General features: G+C 40.1%; 1 protein-coding gene and 1 long non-coding RNA gene across 2 annotated transcripts; both read right to left on the minus strand.

The window, feature by feature from the left end:
- Positions 1-1,323: 1,323 nt before the first annotated feature.
- LOC306809274 lies at positions 1,324-5,382 on the minus strand. Its single transcript, XR_013776200.1, has 2 exons — positions 4,961-5,382; positions 1,324-4,923 (listed from the first exon to the last, which is right to left on the minus strand). It is a non-coding gene; the product is annotated as an uncharacterized lncRNA (long non-coding RNA).
- Positions 5,383-6,468: 1,086 nt separating this feature from the next.
- CWC15 (CWC15 spliceosome associated protein homolog) lies at positions 6,469-20,858 on the minus strand. The gene is made up of 7 exons (XM_079320601.1): positions 20,718-20,858; positions 18,369-18,507; positions 16,834-16,946; positions 15,867-15,955; positions 15,013-15,123; positions 7,102-7,220; positions 6,469-6,818 (listed from the first exon to the last, which is right to left on the minus strand). The coding sequence occupies exons 2-7, from the start codon at positions 18,497-18,499 to the stop codon at positions 6,689-6,691; spliced, it is 693 nt and encodes a 230-aa protein (XP_079176727.1). The 5' UTR covers positions 18,500-18,507; positions 20,718-20,858; the 3' UTR covers positions 6,469-6,688.
- Between the last annotated feature and the right edge of the window lie 386 nt (positions 20,859-21,244).

The following is a 21,244-nucleotide window of genomic DNA, read 5'->3' on the forward strand; positions in this document are numbered from 1 at the left end:
ATAAGAGTCCACCTGGTCCCACTTAGTCCCACCTTTTCGTTTAAAGCACATTGCAGGAGTGGGAAGAGCTCCTTTCTGTCTGTGTTACTCTGCTCATCTTTCCTGCTTATCCATCACACTCCCTTCCCATCTATTCCCTACAGATCTCAAGATCTAGTCCCTTTACTTAATTTCACCATTTTCTTATCTTTTTTCCTTTGCCTTTCTGCATCTGCTAGTTCTGCACTGTGTTTCCCTCCAGCTGAGTGCAGTTCAAACACCCCCCAGGTCTTCTGTGAAATCCCTCCTCATGTTCCCTTCTACCAAGGCACTTTGTAGCATCTCTCCATTTTCTTGCAACACACTCACTCCAGTTCTCAGATTTGATACTCTTGGAAAGGAGTAATTACTGGGGAAAAAAAACAAAACCAAAGGATGAAATTAAATAACAAACCAACAACTGCTGAAGAGGAGCCAGCAAGGCTACAGCAATAAAGAATGGAAAAGCTTTATCCATACATGCTCCCATTTGCAACCAGGAATTGCTAATAGCTTTCTATTAAAAGGAAGAGTAAAATTAAGAATGTTTCTGATACACATCACTGTTAATTGATGAAAAATACTGATTTTGAAAATGTGGAATTTTAATGAAATCTTCATGCCAAAGGCATTCTCACTCTGGATCCAGACATGCTCTCATGCTCTGCAGCTACAGCTGAGCTGAAAGGCATCTCAGCAGCCAAAGGCACATCCCAAACTCCATCCTCCTGCAGGAGTCTGACCTGGAAATTCTGAATTTAGCCAAGTGATCAACACTGAGCACTTCTCTGCTATATCCCCTTCTCCCCTGCCTTGAGCAACATTAACTCAGATCATCTGCATCTGTCTTGTGGCCACCTCATGCTCTGAGGTGGGTACTTGTCCTGCTGCAGGGGGTTCAGCACCACAAGGGTAAAGGTACACCCACTTCCATGAGAAACAGCCAGGCTGTTCTCTCCTCATCCTGCTCTCTCCTCAGATCCAGGGTTGGGCTGGAAGAGTTTACATTCCTGGGCCACAATTCACAAAAGCTGAAGAAGAGCCAAAACCTGAACCCTGCTTCCCTCCCATCTCAGAGCAGGGCTAAAATCATTGCTTCATCCCTTTGCTTTCTGCCCAACTCCCTGAATATAACAAGTTCTGCAACACAAGCCCATCCAGAGGAATAAAATCTGGGCCACCATCTTGGCTGCAAAGAGACTCCAGAGCCCTGATTACAACCCCCTGCTCTAACACCCACATAACACCATCTGGCTTTTATTCTTTATTGGAACAAATGGTAGAAAGGGATATTACATAAAGAAGGACTTTCATTTGCTCTTCATTTTTTAATTATTTGGCTCCAAGATTTTCTAAAATTATTTATTCTCTCACTTGAAAAGAGGATGCATTGAAAGAGAGAATATACATTTTTAAAATCTGGGGTTTGAAAAGCAAGCATAAATTAAAATATGAGGTGGGCATAAGGCATCTAGAGATTTCAACATCTATGAATAATTTCTATAGCTCTCAGAAAACATGATTTATTGTTACCATCAGCTTATTTGTGCTCCAAGTGAAATGAATTCAGCCCTCAAAGTTTCAAACTGCAAAGAAGTTCCAGTGAAGTCTTACATTCTAAAATAAATCATAATGCTGTACTACCCAAATCAAGTGTTGCAGTGAGAAATGTGATGAATCCATCTATTGCTAGGAGGAGTCATTGGGGAAGACAGTTTAATGCAGTCCTTTCAGAGGTGCAAGTGACAGTTCTCATCACCAGAAGAAAGAAACCCAACAGGACCCCAACTTCTTCCACTCTAGTTTTGGTGTTGACAACCTCTGTTGGTGCCTGGTTTCATCACCAAACCACCCATGTGCCACCAACTTCAACTTGGCAACCCCAGAAGAAAGAGACCAACCACAAGGGACCCCAGATTAACTGGCAGCTGTATCCTTCACCCTCATCCAACTCAAACTCACAGCTTGTTCTCCCAGAGCAGGAAAAATAACCATTTTTCACTGGAGGAAGCCCAACTGCTTCAAATCCCATCCACCAGAAACAACTCAGAAAAACCAGAAATAGCTCAATTTCTTAACAGGAGTGTTTCTGAGACAAGAACTGTTTGAACAGCAGATTTGTAAGTAATGCATGTACCAAGGGGAGAAGAGCTCAATACTCAGCATCCAAATACAACTTTTGCACCTGTTTTTATTCTGCCCTTCACCCTGACTTCTGAGCATTTAAACTCTTCAGAATACAGCCTCTGTTTCCATAAAACTGATCATAACAGATGCTCACTGTGTTCTTTCAAGTGATATTCTAGTGTACAATTTAGAAATAATCTCTTCCTATGCAGATGATACTGATTTCAACAGAGAGCAATCAGATTTCTCTGTTCCATTCTTTCACCTCCTGTACAGTGCTTCTTCCTTCTACTTCAGAATGAATTCTTAGGTTTGGTGGCAAACTGGGATTGGGATTAGGAGACATAATTTGTTTAAATCTATATGACCATTTCTTTTCATTAGAGCTGCACTAGGAACATTGGAATTCCAAGCAATTTTGTGCTTGTTTTTTCCTTTGTCTGGTTTTGTTTTTTAATGGAAGTTTCCCACTTGAAATGACAAGTTTTGGAAAAATCAGTGACATAAAGGTTCTGGACCTGAGCTACTGGTCAGATGCTACAAATGGGAAAGAAAAACACTATACAACCCTTTGGTATATTCCAACTCTGAACTAAAGCAATTTAAAAACTAGACACAGTCACTATTTAATTTTCAATCTTACTTCCCCACCAGACAATATTATGGTCATTCTTGATTTGCATCCCACAATACACCCACCTATGCCAAGAAAACAAGGTCAAATCTGAAAGACAGAAAAGCCAACCTGTCTGACCTCAGTCCAAGGAGGAAAGCAGTACAATGGTAAAATCTATCTGTTACTGAATAACATAAGAATTCAATGTGGTTTTGGGGTGGTTTTTTTTTTTTTAATTTACTTCACACGATTGACTGGGGCGTGTATAGAAACATTACTCTTCTTTCTGCTTATCCACAATTCAAAGAAAGCTCAGAGAAGCCTTTCTTAGGAAACACAGATTTTCCAAATGTGCCCATTTATGCTCTGCTTGCACTGTATCTTGAGGACATAAAGTGTGGTAATAAGGCTGTAATTGTTTCTATCACTAGATATGACCCATCAATCTGCCTTGGCAAAGAAGGTACAGCTGAACTCACAACAAAACTCACAGCAAGGCTTTGCTTCCTTGGAAGAAGCTTCCCAAATTTTTTCTTCCAAACAGGCAAAATTAGACATGGAGTTTTTTGAATAACAACCAATTAAACTTCCTTCTAGAAGCTGACAGGAGATGGAGTGAGGACTTCCATGGATGGAAACATTTCTGTGGGTTTTTTCTTTCCCTCCTCCTCAATCTGTATGGCAGAGCACCATGCCATGAGAAAGAAAGAAAATCAGAGAAGTGCCTACATGTGATTCTGACTTTCCTTAAAAAAAAACAAACAGCTTCAGACTCCAACTAGCCCTGGCTACAGATATGAATAAACACTTGAGTCTGAAGCACTTTCTGAGCATCAGCACATCCCTTCAAGGCTTGAGTCCTACATCTCTTTGAAGTGAAGCACTTGAGGGCAACATCCCCCATGCATTTGATGCTTTGACCTTGTGCTGAAATCTCTCCTTCAGCATGAAAGACTTCTGGTTATTTGTAGTTGTAGAGAGAAATTTCAGCACCTCAGTGGGAATTGATAGCTGCCTGGCTGAAAGGAGACACTGGGCTGTCACCATGGCAAGCACGAGCTGAGCTGCCCATGAGACACTCCAAGGCAAACAGAGCAAGCACCAGAACACCCCTGCCCCAGGATTTTACTTCAAACAAAATATGAGTGAACACAGAGACTGGAACTCACTAAAAAAGGTTTGTTTGGTTGGGTTTTTTAAAAAAGCACTCCCAGGCATTCATTGGATGCCTGCCTGGTACCTTCAACAATGTGAAATCCTGAAGGATGCAGATGTCAATCTTGCTGGTTGCAATAGGAACCCTGTAATATCCAGCCACATCTACTTGAGGAAGACAAATAGATGCTGAACACTTTAGAACCTTGTATACACACAGCACAATTATTTCCAGCTGCAGGACTATAACTAGGCTTTATTCCTCATACTATTAATCCCTTCAGAATTACAAAACATACTCCAAGAAAAAATTGAAAGACAAGGCTTTGTAAAAAGACCCTAGAAGTTTAATGTCTATGGAAAATAGATCCTAGTTTTCAGTTGCAATGCTATTCCAAATGTAGCCACAAACAATGGGGAAACTGTTTACAAACTAGATAGGCTTTATCTATACCTAGCAGTTACAGTAAGTTCAGGTGTTGCTTGCAAAAACACAGGATTAAACAATCCTGATTGCTAGGAACTGCAATAAAATGTCTTCCTTGAAAGGCTGAACGTTAATTTTCTTCCACTTCACCTCCTGGAACAAGTCACCTTTGCCAGGTCCACTGGCCTTGTTGAAAGCTATTTGTCATACTGAACAGAGGTTCCTGAGGAAAAAACTCTGCTGAGGGCAGAGCTGTAGAATGTCAATCTGATTTTTTTGAGATCTCATGGTCACACTGCAGTTTTACAAAACAAATGACCTGTTTATTTTTCCTAGATGTGTGCAAGAAGCACAGTAGAAAATTAAACATCAATACAGCATCAATACTGAAAGCACTTCCCTGACAAAAAAAAATGAAAATAATCACAGAGCACTTCAGATTTTCCAGTACTAGTAAAGAAAGTTCAGTAATTAACAATACAAAACCCACCAAAAGGTAAGAGCTGAGATTTCTTAATTATCATATTGTGTTGGTGTATTGCCGAGTCCTCAGATTACACTCAGCTTACACTCCAGGAGGCTAAAACATAAAAGCTTTGAGGGAGAACATCAGAGACAGGATCTGCAAATTCTGTGGTGGAGCTGAAGAACAATGCCAACAAATAAACTCAAATGAAGCTGCAGCCTGGAGCTCTGATGTCCCTACAGATCTTCCTCCAGAACCTGTGAAGGAGAGAGCTGCTGGGAGAAATGACCCAGCACATTTCTATGCATTGTGTTTAAATTTAAGAAAGGGATGCTCCTGCAGGTGTGCAGAACAGCTGCCTGCATGCCTGTGGAAAACCTCATTCAACCCCAGCCATCTGATTTGTCTTGAGTGTTATTTTTTCCAAGAAAAATTACATTACTTCAGGAACACAAATGATGGTCACTCTGCACTTGTGATTTTCCATGAGGCATTGAACTGGCATTCCATCCATGTCTCCCCCATCCAGTAAGACTACTCCTCACTCACTCTGGCACAGCAATTAGATCTCAGTATACTTTTTTTGTTGTTGCCATGAGAGCCATGCTGCTAGGCAGGACCTAAAGCAGCAGCTGGCTTCTCCATGGCCAGGCTCTGACAAGTACAACCCTTAACTACATTTTTCCCTGCCTTCTAAACATGTTGCCTATATACCAAGATTTTAGCTGATGTATTTTAAGGCAATTACTAACTACACCCATTTTTGTGCTTCCCAATAATCATTTCTATCATGAGGCAGGCAGCACAAATAACACAAACACCTATTCCTCCAGAAGCTCATGTGATCCTAAGCATGCTGAAAATCTTGTTTCCAAGTAGAGATGAATATGAGCTGCTGGCATTAGTACACTATGCATAGCTTAGTGAAAGGGTGGCAAATACAGCTAAACCTAAGGAAAGCTTTCACAGGATACCAGTCATGCCAAACAAAAATCTGAAGCATTGTGCTCTACATTTACCCCTTGAAAAGTAAATCAGGAAAGCTTTCAAATTAAGAACTTGAAAACAATACTAAGAAACAGCATCTGTGAGAACAAACTCAATTGAGCATAAATAGGCAAGGAAAAGGGCAAGAATTTTACATAAATACATCTGAGTTCTGCCACTGTCACCTCCCAGGCAGAGAGGGAACTACTCCATTTTGAAATGTTATGCACCTATCCAGTGCATCACTTGGCCAAAATTTCAAATACAATGGAGATAACAGCAGAATAGAAAAAGCAAAACCCCAACCCTCAAGATTTTTTGCAGTTATACATATTTTCTACTGTCCTAAGTGTTAACATGGACATTAGAAGAGTAAACAAACACAGACTGAAAAAAGAAACTAAACACAAAGATTAATTAAGTTTCTATCTAGCTTTTAAGAAGAATTCCAGTTTGCTACAGTTCTTTTCAGTTCACACTGCTTATCATACTCAGCTCTTCCTCACCTTTGATTGACATCTAAGTTGTGCAAGTTACAAACCACCATCACTACAAATATAGGGCATTTGGAAAGCAATTTGTCAACTGAACAGCAGTATTTATTGCAAACCAGCTTCTCTCTGTTTTACCATTTACAAGGTGGACAGAAAAACACACATGAAGAAAAAACAATTAATGAGACATAAACTGGTTTAATTAAAACTGTAAAGGAAAAAAATATGCAGGAATAAAAACTCCAGATACATAGCACTTATTCATTATGAAGCTGTTGCTGATCTTGGAAAAGCATTTGAGACTCCATGACCAAACATTCAGCCTTAAATTCTGAGGGAAAGGGAGGGAACAGCTGTGACCTACCAAGTCCTTCCACACTATTGCCCATAAAACTGCACTACTTGATATATTTTTCCATGAACTTTTTGTGAAACTCCGATCGCAGAGTATCGTTGACGAATCTTTTGTCCTTTTTTGTTTCGTCTATCCCTTTGGCACAGTTCTTGAAGACAACATCGTCATCCCACCTGAAAACAGAAGTTTTCCATTTCAGTAAGCTTGTATGAAAAGTAGGTGTGATATGCAAAAACATATAAATGGAGTCTGACCCTCTTACAGAACAACTAGTCATTAGGATTAGATTTTGGTCTTTCAGAAAAGATGAACCATTTTTCTATCCCAAGCTATCTCCTACACACTTGTGCCAAGATCTGAGGAAGGAAATAGGAACCAGCTACAGTGATAACATTTTCTGACTGAACAGCTAGAGTCAGCAAGGGGATGGGTGTCACTGAACAGACTGCACAGTACCTCCTTTTAACTTTGAAGTTTGCCTGAGGCTGTGCTGGCCCAGTAAGGTTCAGCAGTGGGTTACCACTCAGGATGTTCTCCATCCGAATTCTTTCCTCTTCGGCCTTCTGCTCTTGCTCCTGAGAACCAGAAATGGATTATTTTCTAGTTGGTAGAGATACACATTATTTAGCTTTGAACACTCACACAGATGGAGCTTTAATTCTCAGCTCAGACTTTACAGAGTGTTTGGCATCTACATATGAGAATAAGGATAGAAGCAGAGATACTCTACAGAGCTTAACTTTGCTAATAAACTGTCAAACTAGCAATGCTCATATCAGCTCTAGTTAGCTCTGATGTGCCATCTAATATTCAGGTAAATTCCAGCTTTACTCTGTACATATTTATTACATTAAAAACAATATTAAGAAGCAGACATATTTTCTTGTCCCTGTACTGTCAAATGCATATACCTAAAGACTAAGTGAAGCAATGCACTAAAAGCAACACAAAGTAATTCCACTGCCCACACTTCCAAGCTCCATTAGCACATCTAATGGCTTAAATGTTTACAGACTTCAAAACTAATGCTTAATATTCATTTTACATATTTTTCCACAAGCTTTGACAAATATTGCAGGGAGTGTTCTTCGATGAAAGAACTAGTAGGAAAAAAACTAATTCTTTAATTTAGGATGACAAAGTAAGTTTCTTACTCTCAAGAATGATTTGAAGACACACTGGTTAAAAAATGAACTGAATTTTCATTAGCACTGCAGGAGAATCAAACCACAGCTTTTAAAAATTATATAAACATGAGGTCAGGGTTTTTCCCAAGATGGGAAAATAAACCCTGTAGAAAATTAATTGCTGAGGACTTCTACAGGATCCCAAGAGAAGAAGCAGTTTCATCGCTGCTGGAGTTTACAAGGTTTAAACGCTCAACTTGATGCTGATGCTAGCCAGAGTTCTCCAGCTTCAAACATTTAATCCATATAAGTAATTTATTATTACCTACAATTTACAATGTTTTTCCACTAAATTGATCAGGTATGTGAAATTTTAGATGGGCGCCCTATCCTTGGAAATGTTTAGGGCCAGGCTGGATGGAGCTCTGAGCTACCTGGTCTAGTGGAAGGTCTCCATGCCCACAGCAAAGGGGGTGGAAGTAGATGACCTTGAAGGTCCCTTCCAACCCAAACCATTTTGTGATTCTATGAAATGTTATTTCAAAATACCTCAGCTTTCTTAAGAACATGGATTTAATGTACACACGAATATCAGATGATGCAGGATCACTGGTAAAGATCTTACTTTTCAAAATCTACTCAAGTTTTAGTTATCAAAAGACACCCACCATTAGACTGCTTCTCACAAAAAAAAAAAAAAGTAGAACCAGCTGCAATTAATTGCCAGTGGAATGGGAAAAACTCCCCAAAAGGGCACATTGCTCAAAAACAAAGCACAGCTTCAGGAGAAGCCCTGTAATGCCCTTATTAAAATATACACCCTGGAAAAAATTGCTCTTTCCTGCTGCTGTATCCATGGAGCTTTAACACAAACCACAACAATTAGAAGTTATTAGCACAAATCAACTAAGGTTTTGAATTTTCAAACAGCTCCAAATCTTAACATTTGCAGTCCAACTTCTATTATTATCACTCCAGTAAGAATGGAAACATGGAGAACAAAAATATTTGATATGGAACAGCAATTTCCTCCCATATAAGAAATATAAACTCAAATTATATTTTTCTCTGTGGATCAGAGACAAACATATGCAGCTGCTTCTGCACAAAATGCCAACCTTTGATTTCCCATCTTCTTTCCCTAAGTACTATTCCCTGGAGTAGTAGCCAAGAGCCATGAAATCCAATTTACTGCAGTCCGTTGCCATGAGTTCCCACCAGAAGTCCAGGAGCCCTCAGATTATTGCACAGCACATGCATGCAAAGCACTGCTTTGAAACCAAGGAAAATCTTGGATACTGAAACATGCAAAAACCCAGTACTGACATTCAGGTATTTCCCAGGAGGTGATCAGATACTGTTTACTGTTATATTGTAATTTACATTAGCAAATTACAGCTGGATGCAAGCACGCAAAGTTCTCCGTGTTGTCCAAAATTAGGTGGGCTCTGCACCATTAACTTTTATCTCCAAAGCTCCATTAAAAATGAGGCTTTGAAAACACAAAAGGCCTGGGAAAAACACTGAGAGCAAATGAAGAGGCTATAAACCAAAAATTCCTAACTAAGAAAAGGTAGTACTACCAAGACCACTATAAGAAATTATTAGTCCTCTGTTGAAAATTGGTTTTGTGGAGAGAACTTCTTCCAAGTTTATGTATGCAAACAGATGCAGCAGTTTCTCATTTTAGAGCTGGACTCCAGGTGAATTCTTCTGAAAGTGGCAGGTAGAGCATGACACATTCTTATTCTCAAACTTCTGAGACATTAACTTCAGCCATGCCCCAAAGCTACTGAACCTGTGCATCATGCATTACCTTATCTGAGGCAGACATTACAACTTTATGATGCATGGAAATGCACCCACACACCACAGACATATAGAGAACTACAATGCACTCCACACATGATGTTTTTTCAGAGTTCAAAAACTGACTGGAGTCAGCTAGCACCTTTACAGGAGGAACTGTGGTTCCTCTTCCCTCCCTTTACCCATTTCAGATTGAATTCATCAATTCCTACAAAACTGATGATTCCAGCAGTCTCCACCAAGCATGAAGAGAAGCAAAAAGCACTCAGTCATTTGAATGGCAAATATTCAGAATCACTAGATAAAGGCAATATTAAGAATTAAAAAAATATGCATACAGTACTCCAATGTACTTCCTATACACAGATGCACATTCTAATTTCCTATACTAAGATTTTTAAAAGGCATGTTACATATCATCCTGACTTCCATCTGCTTTGACATAACCCATATAATATCCTTCAGCCTCAATCAGCCTGACATAGTTCAATTTCTGATAACAAAGAAGAGCATTAAGTGATAAAATGTGGTGCTGGAAAAAAAAATCAAAGCTGGGATAACACTTCTAAGAAGTGTTAAACTGCAAGCACTAGTGTAAGACCAAAAGAGGGATTTAGCTCTGGGTTAAGACACCAATTGCTGGACATGGTCCCAGAGGCACCTGGGCTCATATCTTGGCAGAGACCTAGAGGATACAACAGAGAGCCAACACAGCTTTTGTGCTCACACTAAATTATGACACAGGAGACCAACCACACTCCAGGCTCTGCTGGCTGCATCTCCACTGCACCACCATGCAGGCTAGGACACACAACTTGTACACTGGCCCCAAGAACTTGGCATTTCAGGCTCAGCTGAATTCTACCCAGAGCTGATTATTGCTAGCAAAAAAGTTGCATTGACTTAAGTCAACTACAGTTGCAGAAGACTGGAAAGTGGCAGATAAACTAAGTGGTAGAGGCAATCTTAGGAATTTCTTTCCTTGGCATATCTGTTTCTGACTGCAAAGGAAAGAAAAACATAGTTACCATGTTTATTTTGAGCATAGTTCCTACCCTTAGCACAGAGCAAGATTACTTTTACAGAAAGTGCTGAAATTCTCCAAATGACTCCACTGTGTTAAAGTTAATTATCCTACTCAGTTTTTACAGATACTGAACTGCTGAAAGAAAACCTGAAATAGCCACACTTCATCGAAGGCTGAAAAAAAAAGTTAAAAAAAAATAAAAATAATTGCACAACCTGATCTAAATGCTAGTTTTTGAATTACAAACTATGACAGCACTGCCTTTAGCAGCAGGTAATGAAATTCAAGAATGCAGAGATCCACCCTACTTATCTGATCCTGTGCAAGTAACTCTGTGCAACACAGAGATTAAAATAATTAATTGAGACTTCAAAAACTAAGAGCACCAGGTAATCACAACAGCACTGTACACATGCAGCTTTGTTGTGATTTGTCCACAAGGAAAGGGATGTTATCATTAGCTCCTGGCAAGGGTTAGGTGCTCCTGGCATGTCTCAAACATTGAATGAAGAAACACACTCTGCCATCTGCTTTTGCCTCTTGATGGAAATTTTTTAAATCACTGATTTGATCTTCTAATTTTAGTCAGACTCTTAAGATTTAAGTGAAAAGGTTAATATCTATCAAGACTCATTTTCTGATTTATTTGAAAGCCTGTGACATGGCTAAAACAGAGGGCAGAGCTAAGATTTACTCTGACCACTGGTAAAGTAATATATTCAGTTATAGACAAACTTGCTAAAATAAAATTGTTAAGAAAACAAATCAAAAACTTTCAGGCTGCTCTCAGCCAAGCAAAAAATGACTGGATAGTAAAACAGGTTTGCCAGAACTGCACACATACATTAAGCTGCTCACTGGTTTGAAGTTTCTTTTTACTTATTTCAATTTACTTTCTAAGGAAGCACTTGAAAACTGAAAAACAAGAGCATTTTAAAGCTTAATTTAGAATATTAAAATGTTTCCTGAAAGCTATCCATGGATGGTTAATACAGACATCAATTTAGCATTTGTATAGTTTTATACAGACCTAGGATTGTTCCATAGAAATGGCTTTCAAAACTGGAATTTCCTGGTCAGCTTAGTGTCTGCTAGAAACAATCTAAGATTACAACTGTAGATGAAATGTCAGGAGGACTCCCAGGCTCAAACAATTTTTAAAAAACATTCACAGTACTTATTTAGTGATTCTATGTAACTTCAGGGAACTTAAGCATTTTGAGAAGTTAACAAGCTTTGAGAGGAATTGTTTATTTGGCTGTCATACTACTAGAACCTCTTAATATTGTCAAAATTAGATTTAGAGGATATCTCAGGAAGTTGGTGTTACCTATAAGGAAAGTTACAGATGAGAACAGAGAACAGGATGTCCCATAAAAAGCAGACTCCCATATTTTGTTTTTAACTGTTGTTTCACCACAGATGCATTTGGAAAGAAGCCATTCTCTTTTAATGGCAACTTAAAAAATGGACACTGAAGCGATGAGTGAAGACTATAAACAAAAATACAGTTTACTCTAAATGAAGTCTCAGTCTTTTAATAAATCAAAACAACTAAAGTATCAGGAGAAAATCGACATGTGGCACAGGTTTGGGATATATTACAGCAGTTTACCCACTTAATCTTGTTAAAATCCTGGGATGTTCCAGGAAGATGACAAGAAGAGACACATCAATCTGTCTGTATAACAATGGGGTTTGAGAATGATGATCAGTATAAAGAGAGAACAGGTATTCACTCCACAGGTTCCCTTTGCCTGGCCACTGGCTTATCCATGTTGTCTATTGTGGACAGCAGCATTTCAGCAGGTAAAGCATTCATTTAGACAAAATTAGGTCTAAATTATGGCTTGTAGTACATAGTGACATGAAATTCCATGCATCTGAGGGAAAAGGAATTTATATAAAATAACTCTAAAATGCTTAGCCAGTAACGCCTTATTTCAAAGCCATGGAAAATGAGGAATAATCTAAACAGACTACACACTAAAGCCAACGAAGATAAGACTTCTTTCCAAAGATGACCCTTATTCCCAAAGACTCTTTCCAAAGCCATGCACCACTATGGCTTTTACTTTTTCCATCAAAACAGCCTTAGTTTTCTATTTCCTCAAAAACACAAGAAAATAAAATTCCAAGTACCTGCAGAGCACCCTCTATTTACTGAAGATGCCAATTTTAAAGATAGTCTGCCTGCCACCAACCAGTGAAAGGATGAACACTGTAGGTCTAGATTCTCAGTGTGCAATAGTGGGCATTATTGCAAATAAATGGTACAATTTTATTCAGTATGCATGCAGCACTGGACATTACAATCCCTGCTGCTGGGGTAAGGAGACTATCCATTAAAGTAACACATTATACCTGTAAGAGACAGCAAAATAAAACATGTGCTATCCCAAATACTTCAAGGCTTTTAGCACCCTCTAGTGACAAAATCAGAATTTCACAGAGATTATGATGTTCCTACTTTCCACACATGATAAAGGAAGCAGGCACCTGGCTATCTGAGCTGCAATTTACTAATCATTATTTTCCCAATGCAAGTTTTCTACACTAAAATGTGGCAAGTTATGCTGTTTGATCTTGATGCATAAATTCAACCATCAAGCAAAGTGGAAAATCCACACAGACCTAAGCTTTCATTTTAAGCACTGTGTAAGGACAGTTGAGGTCAAAATCTTTCCTACACATGGCTAAACTTAATTTGTAGTTTAGTACATTTCACATGGGAATACGTGGTTGAATAGTTGACAGTGTTTTTCAGTAACTTTCACCATGTTGTTACTACAAAAGACAATTTCATTCTTCGTGATGTGCTTAAAGAGACAAGAGATGCTTTCAGACATCCTTTAATGCAGAAAACTTCTCACAGGCCAGATGGGCAATCAAGTAGCAACAGTCTTCTACAGCACAATTTCTGCAATGAAGCAGCATGATACAGCTTTTAGCCTTGCAGACCATTCAAGTGCAAAACTGCAGAGCTCACTGGTTTTACAGGCCTTGTTGATTCTAAAGGTAAATTTTTATATTGTTAGGCAAGAACAGGCTCCCAACAACAATGCTGCCAATAGCAGTTAAAACATTATTCTCTCCTAGCTGTTCCTAGTGTCTGCTGGAAGCTCAGCCCTGTTCACTGCCAGCTAAGCATTCATGAAAAACATTAAACTATAATGTTTAAATACAGGAAAGGTTACAAGTTCAGAGGCACTAAAACATTACATTGTCAGAGCAGCCTTTGATTAGCCCCCTGATCAGCATCTAATTTGTTGATTTAGCATGTTCTAAAAAAAAAATCTTCAGATTAGTTTATACACAGGTGACAGGTGGCTTGGTTTCTGACAGACTGGTTTGGGGTTTTTGTTTTGTTTTACACTAATGGAGAGTATACTTATAAAAAGATACAAAACTATCCACATGAATGAACCAACATTTCACAAAAGCACTATAAATTATTTAAGCCTTACTCAAAAAGAGAAAGCAATTAGTAAAAGCCAATGAAGGAATGCTGCACATATCCACTACTTCTAATGCAGATGAAATACCTGGACTCTAACCTCTGTTGTAATACAATATAAGAACCAGTACCCAATACAAACCTAAAACCTGGTAAGTTTGACAACACAGACCACTCCCAGAAACTAGTCCAAACTCCCAGTCCCAAGAAGTCCAATCAATAGTTAGGAATTTTGCTAATGCACTCCATCTCAACAATCTCTCTTACACCAAGGATGTAATAGCACCATCAGCACAGGATTTAATGCCACTCACAGGAAAACATCTGTAACTAGAGCCTTTCCTTCCTTTTGAAGGGCAGAACACGTTTCTGTCCTTAAGAGAGATTATAGAGAGGTATGAAAGCTACATGTGAATTGAGTTTCCCAGTTCTGAAAGACTGTTGTATTGTTAGCTTTGCAGAGACTTTTCAAATGAATTTGCCTGTGTATAATCACATGAAAATTGTTCTGGTCTTACAGTTCAAACGGGTGCTCCTTGCAACACAGCACCAAAGATCACATATCTTTATTTCCTAAATCAAATTATTATGTCTTGTTTCATAAAAGCTAGTTAACCAACTAAATTACACTGGGTTGCATGCAACTCACTAATGCCACTTTGGTATGATAGCTGAGTGCAGAGGACTTGCACAAGAAATCAAGATTATCTTGACTCACTGCCCGTACAAAGTGAATAAAATGTTTCAGTGAGTAAAACATTCAGTATGCCTTACAAAGAAAGAAGGTCTTAATAATTATTAACTAGAAGAACAAATCCATCATACCTTAGAGGAGGTTTGAACAGCACTGTGTTTACCAGTTCTCATCCCAGGTACTTAAGGCACACTGGTTTGAACAGACACCAGGTCACAAAAAACCAAGTGCTTTTTAACGTGTGAGATTTTACCTTTCGAGCTTGTTCTTCAGCTCGTTCTTTCTTGATTTTTTCCAGTTCAGCCAGAAGAGCTGCAGTGTCATCATCATCACTGTCTTCCAAGTCCTCATCTTCATCATCTTCCTAACAGTAGCAAATGGAAGGCAAGAATCAGCTCCTTCATTTAATTTTACAAAAAAAAACGGCCCTGGGCTGCCCAGCTAAGGATACAATTTGCTGCTGGCTGATTTCTGAAGTACTTGGGTAGCAACAAATACAATACAAATAGGGTTTTTGCTCTTCTATAGTAAAATCAAGAGAAAAATATGTTTGTGCTTTTGGGATGACTACAATTAAAAATGCTATGTAACTGACAGACTCTAGAGAATGGCTGTCCCCAATCACTCTCTAACCACTGTGATAAAATAAATTCTGTGTGCCTGATTACCCTGCCCAGTACTGCTGGGACCAAATACCACAGGATTAAAAAACCCCAGATTTTACTGTCAAGCCTTTGACTTAACTCCTAGATGTCAGCAATAAGAAGCATAGTCAAAGGCAAGCATTTGTTGTTCATGCAGTCATTTGCAGGTGTCTCAACAGTACAACCCTTGGGGAATTCTTTCTAAGCCAGTGGTAATTCTCCAAACTGCAAGTGATATTTTCAGTTTCCTAGATTTTTTTGTGCTTTCCAAGAATACCATTATAGCATGGACCAGAATCCTCTGAACCACTCTGGACTTTCACCACACTACAGAAGCTGTGAAAGGAAAATACAATGGAACCTCTTTGAAATCTTTAGGCAACCTAGGAGTACATATTGCATTAACAGCAAATCCTTAAGGCAGGGTAACAAAAGCAAAGAAGACAGAAAAGAAGATACATACATCAGTAAGAGGATCATCTGCATCAAGATTTGCTGCAGGAATCTGGTCTAGCCGAGGCTTCTTAGACACAGAAGATGATGTTGTATGTTCTATGATGTAAGAGTTAAAAGAAAATGTCTAAGTCGCTTCTTTAACAGCATCTAACGTCAGAAAGCAAAAATCTTCACAATTTGTCTTGACTTGGAGTAAGAGAAACAAGCTTATGTTTACTTTCCCCTCACTTCTCAATCTTAATGCCCATGTTAATTCTTCCCCCTTGGAAGACTCAAGAGTAGCAATAACATCCCATACTTACAGTTTGGCCTACAGAAGTTTTTTGAAGTCATTATTTCAAGCAGTAAAAAAACAGATGTGGAAAAATATTCTTATTACATATATCCAACTGGAGGGTCCCCATTTAGGATCATCCCAAAGCATTACTGTTGGCTAGTTTGGTCCAAACCACATACACTTTCTTCTGTGAATTTGAAAGCCATGCAATAGCTTCACATCTAAATCTAAAGTACAAGAGGTTGTACTTTAATGCTAAAAATGAGTATTTCTAAAAAAGCTCTTTGATTTTGTCATTACATCACCACATCTGAAAAGAATCACATACTTTCAAACAGATTTATTGTTACACTGGTGCTGTAACAGCAGAAGATGAGTCATTACCCTTTCTCTTTCCTGTCTTGCTCATCCAAGTACAAAAAAACCCACTTCATTGGCTGTTGCCAATTCATTACGATTATACTGTATCAGCTGGGCATGGTTTTCTACTGGCTGGCTCAGATTTCTGCTAGCATGGAGCCAGCATGAAAGCCAGTGGACATTCCCTTGCAGGTCAACAGTTCTGAACTATCAGGCCAATATACTAAATTCTACTCTCATGACATGCTGTCTGAACTACAAACTTCTTACAACACCAAATTTCATGCAAGAGCAATGCTTCACAAAGGCATTATGATTTTTGTTTCTTGTTTTTTACCTCTGGTTGGTCTGTCTCTGTTCTTTTCTCTTGCAGCAACTCGTTCTCTCTCCTCCAGCTCCCTTCTGAAATCACGGTTACGCACTTCCTCAGGAGCATCCTGAGTGGTCTGTCTAAAACAACAAATGGAAAAAGCCTGAAGTTTGACAGTCTGCAGCTGGGGACAATTTTTTATGGATGCCAGTAAATCCTGGGGTGAACAGGTAAGGACAGGGAACAAGAACTGGGCTCCATGCAAACATATGTTTATCCTGTTCAGTAGAGCCCACCTGTGTCCATGTGCATTGCACACACAGATCTGCCACACCACACACTTGTGCTCCTTCTGGAGGCTCTTGAATTAATGAAAAGACCCTACTTAAATTCCTACAAAACAGGATGGCGACATCTGTCTGTATTTCATTATGTTGAAATATTCTGTTCTCCAGCAGTCCAATCCCAGTGTGCTAGTGGGCATCCACAAACATCATGGTCATCTTTCTTCACTGTTTTACCACCAAAAGTTGCTGCTGTGAATCTAATCTTAAGGCTTACAGATAAGACTAAGACTGAAACATCCTTTTCATAAACCTTTTATTCTCCATGAGCCTAAACAATGACCAATAATAAAAAAGTTGGCAAAACACCTTGTAAATACATGGTCACCTCTCCTTTATATAACAACACACTGGCAAAAAGAATGAACTACATATATCTGAGCCACATTAAATTCCACCTAGAGGCTGCTGAAAATTTGGTGGATGACTTGAAAAGAACTAGTGGATAAAAACAAGCAGCTTTCAAAGTGCAAAAGTAAAACCTTAATGGTAATTTCACGGACAAGAGCTACATCAGTTAGACAAAATGAGCATTTTTAGATTGACACATTTAAATCCTATCATGCTGACTCCAGATTTTATTAACTTTTTCAAAAAGATAAAAACTTATTATGCATTTCAAACATAGGAAAATATTCCTAAGATCACATTATCTTTTTCACTGGTCAAAAAAATTTCTTCTCCCAAGATCCGAGTAAACCACCTACAGCTTAACATCAGCTCTTCCAAGACATCCCACTATCTGAGTGCTATTCCATGGCTCCCCTGCCTCCTCTTAATGCCCTTACCAAGTGGTCCTTTGCCAAATACATGATGTGGTTTTCCTGCTTTTAAGGTGTACTCCACTTCTCTCATCCCATCTTGCTCTGCAAATAACAGTACGCCCTGTGGCTCAGCCCCAATGCTAACTTACTTTCCACTTCAGTGCCCAACATGTTCAGTCTCCAAAGCTTGTCTTCTTCTGATAATTCATGTGCATAAACAGCAACAAATTATCACTAAAATTAAACCTTCCCAAATCACCTGCAATGCATTTGAACTCCTAGCTCTGCTTTTGAGACTTTCACTTTTAGCCCCTTGCTCAGCACTGCTGCACAATCTCTGGACCTTGCTCAGTGTTGAGCACATCAACATGTACTGAGAAAATGTTAAGAGTACCACTCATAACAAAGTCATTCCCAGCCTGCTTTGTCCTGACACTCAAAAAATAACACCAACCTGTATTTGATTTTAGTATGAGAAGGAAGATCTCTGCTAGAATATTGTTTGGATAGCTGGCTTAAGTCTCCTTCACCTTTTCCTCTTCCTCCTCTTGCAGGTTCAAACGTTGGCCTTGCTGCTGTCGTCATCTTCACTCCTACAGAATCAAGGGATAAAACAAGTTGTTACTACAACTTACAGTGTAAGACACTCATTAGGAGCTACTTTGCACCTGGAACTGTAGAAGCAGTGACTACACTACAGCTGTCACCCAGCTCATGATCCTCAAAATTTAAGCAGTGTTTTATTGACAGAATCTATACAGGTTTCAAAACAGAGTCTTTTCCAATATGCTTGAAAGATGATACACAGACTCTAACTTAAATATGAAGTTACCTTTGTAAAGTAAATAACACCAGCCAGAAACTGATCTATCCTTAAAGCAAGCAGTACAATCTTGAAACTAAACTCCTTCCCCTCCTGAAAAACTGAAGCCAAAAATGATTGTCTGTGGGGATGACCCCTTCATTATTGCCCAGACCACTGCTAGGTGGCACCTCCATAAATGCTCTCACAGAGACCACAGCTTGCCTAGGATGGTGCTAATCAGTAACCCCTGAGTAACATCAGACAACATCAACAAAATGCAAGAAAAAAAGCTTGGATAAATGGAGTTGTCACCAGCTCTCCCCTAGAAACTGCAGGAGCTCAGCATGTCCTAAAAACCAAACTGGTGGACACCCAAATTTCTACTATCAGTTCTTCTGTGCATAAGAGTGAAACAGGGGGGGTATCAGGAAAAGGTTCTTCAGCCAGAGGGTGTCTGGGCACTGAACAGGCTGCCCAGGGCAGTGCTCACAGCACCAACAGAGACAGAGCTCGAGGAGCATTGGGACAATGCTCTTGGGCACAACCTGTGACTCTTGGGGTGTCCTGTGCAGAGTGAGGAGCCTGATTTGGATGATCCTTGTATGTCCTTGTGATCCTTGAGGTATTCTATAATTTTGTGACTTTAAATCTACTATCCGAAACGTTCTTATTCCTGCTTCACAAAGGCATGCATATCCATTAGTTACAGACTAAAGATATTAAGGACAGGAGACAGAGACCTGCAGAGATATGCAAAGGTATCAGTCCTACCAACCAGAAGGTTGAATGTTAAAAAGTGAGAAGAGAACCTATTAAAAATCCCAAAAAGCAAAATAAAACTTCATGACATTGTTTCATATACTTTCATAGCACACAAACAAAAGTTATTTATGCTCTGCTTATTTTGTTAGTTTGTCACTTATACAAAATACCCAACTTCAGCATCAAAATGATCATATAATGTGTGGTTCAAAGTAACATGGCATCAGGCAGAACAGTTACTGTCACTACCACTCAAAAAACAAAATTAACAGAGGGAAACAACTTTAGAAAGAAATGAGACAGAAACTAGCCTTAGCTTGTTAATCAAGGACAGCTGACACTTTTCAGTGATGTACAAGACAGCTGAAACTCAGTGAGCCATTTTAGCTCTACTGGCACACATTCTGCCAGACCCATGATCCAAGAAAGTAACTTGCTTCCATAATTTATCTGTGCTAATTATATGTAACACAGGGATCCATGAAATGAGGTGAAGAACGAGATCTGGGGTGGCTGCAGTAGTTTTGGGAAGCATTAACAAATTGTATGGAAAGCACCCCTGCTTCTCTTAGGTTACAGAACCAATCAGATTGTAAAAGACCTCTGAGATTATTGAGTCCAACCTATGACCCAACACAACCTTGTCAACTAGGCCAGGGCACCAAGTGCCAAAATCCAGAGGGATAGTGACTCCACTGTCTCCTTGGGCAGCTCATTCCAATGTCTAATCACCCTTTCGGTAAATAAATTCATCCTAATGTCCAACCTAAACCCCACTGGCACAACTTCAGGCCACTTCCTCTTGTCCTGGGAAAAAAGGCCAATTCCCACACGGGTCCAACCTCCTTTCAGGCGATTGTAGAAAGCGATAAGGTTCCCCTGAGCCTCCTCTTGCCCAGCCTGAACAACCCCAGCCGCTCCTCACAGGACTAAGCCAGTCTGCATTCAGCTTGGCCTTCAAGGACACAAACTCAACATGAAACATGCCAGGTATAACACCTGAAGAATTCTCTTTAGCGCTACCAGGACTTATCGGCCAAGAGGGAGTGTCCGAACTGAATTGCCTGGGCCCTGCCGGGCTGCGCCCTTACGGGGGATCCAAACCGCAGCGTCAGGCCCGGCCGCAGCCCGTCCCCGCTCAGGGCCCGCCTGCCCCCCGTCACCCCCTGCCCCAGGGCCGCCTCTCCGCCTTCAGGGCCCTCCCGCAGCCTCCCTGCCGCTGTCCCGGGCACTCACAGCGCGGCCTCCTCCACCCTGCGCAGCCAGCCCTACACCGCCACCATAGTTCCGCCAAGCGCCCACAATGCACCGCGGCGGGCCATAGAGACGGGCGGCTGACCATAGAGAGGGGCAGGAGCGTGTCCGCCATGATTGCCGGGGCGGAAGCGAGTGCGCAGGGACGGCGGCTGCCTCGGTAGCAATGGCGGCTGCGCTGCGGGGATCAGGGCAGGGAGGGATGGGAGCCCTGGAGAGATAATAAGGGAGGATGGAAACAATGGCCGGCGGAGGAAAAGGGAGTACCTTAGGCATTCTCTTTATTCAAGGACGTGTGCTAGAAACATCAGCTCGTTGTTCGAGCTTTGGATTCTTCACATAGACAGCAATGATTATAGAACCACAGAACAGTTTGGGTTGGAAGCTCGAACAACGATCACTAAGGGATTAAATTCCCCCTCTTGAAATGCAGCTCCTTCCTTGTGTTTGTTGCTCCTTTTGGATACACTTTGTTACCAGGCTTCTGCGAATCCGCACTAAGGCACGTG

Source organism: Erithacus rubecula (assembly GCF_903797595.1).
Source record: "Erithacus rubecula genome assembly, chromosome: 1".
Taxonomy (NCBI): Eukaryota; Metazoa; Chordata; class Aves; order Passeriformes; family Muscicapidae; genus Erithacus; species Erithacus rubecula.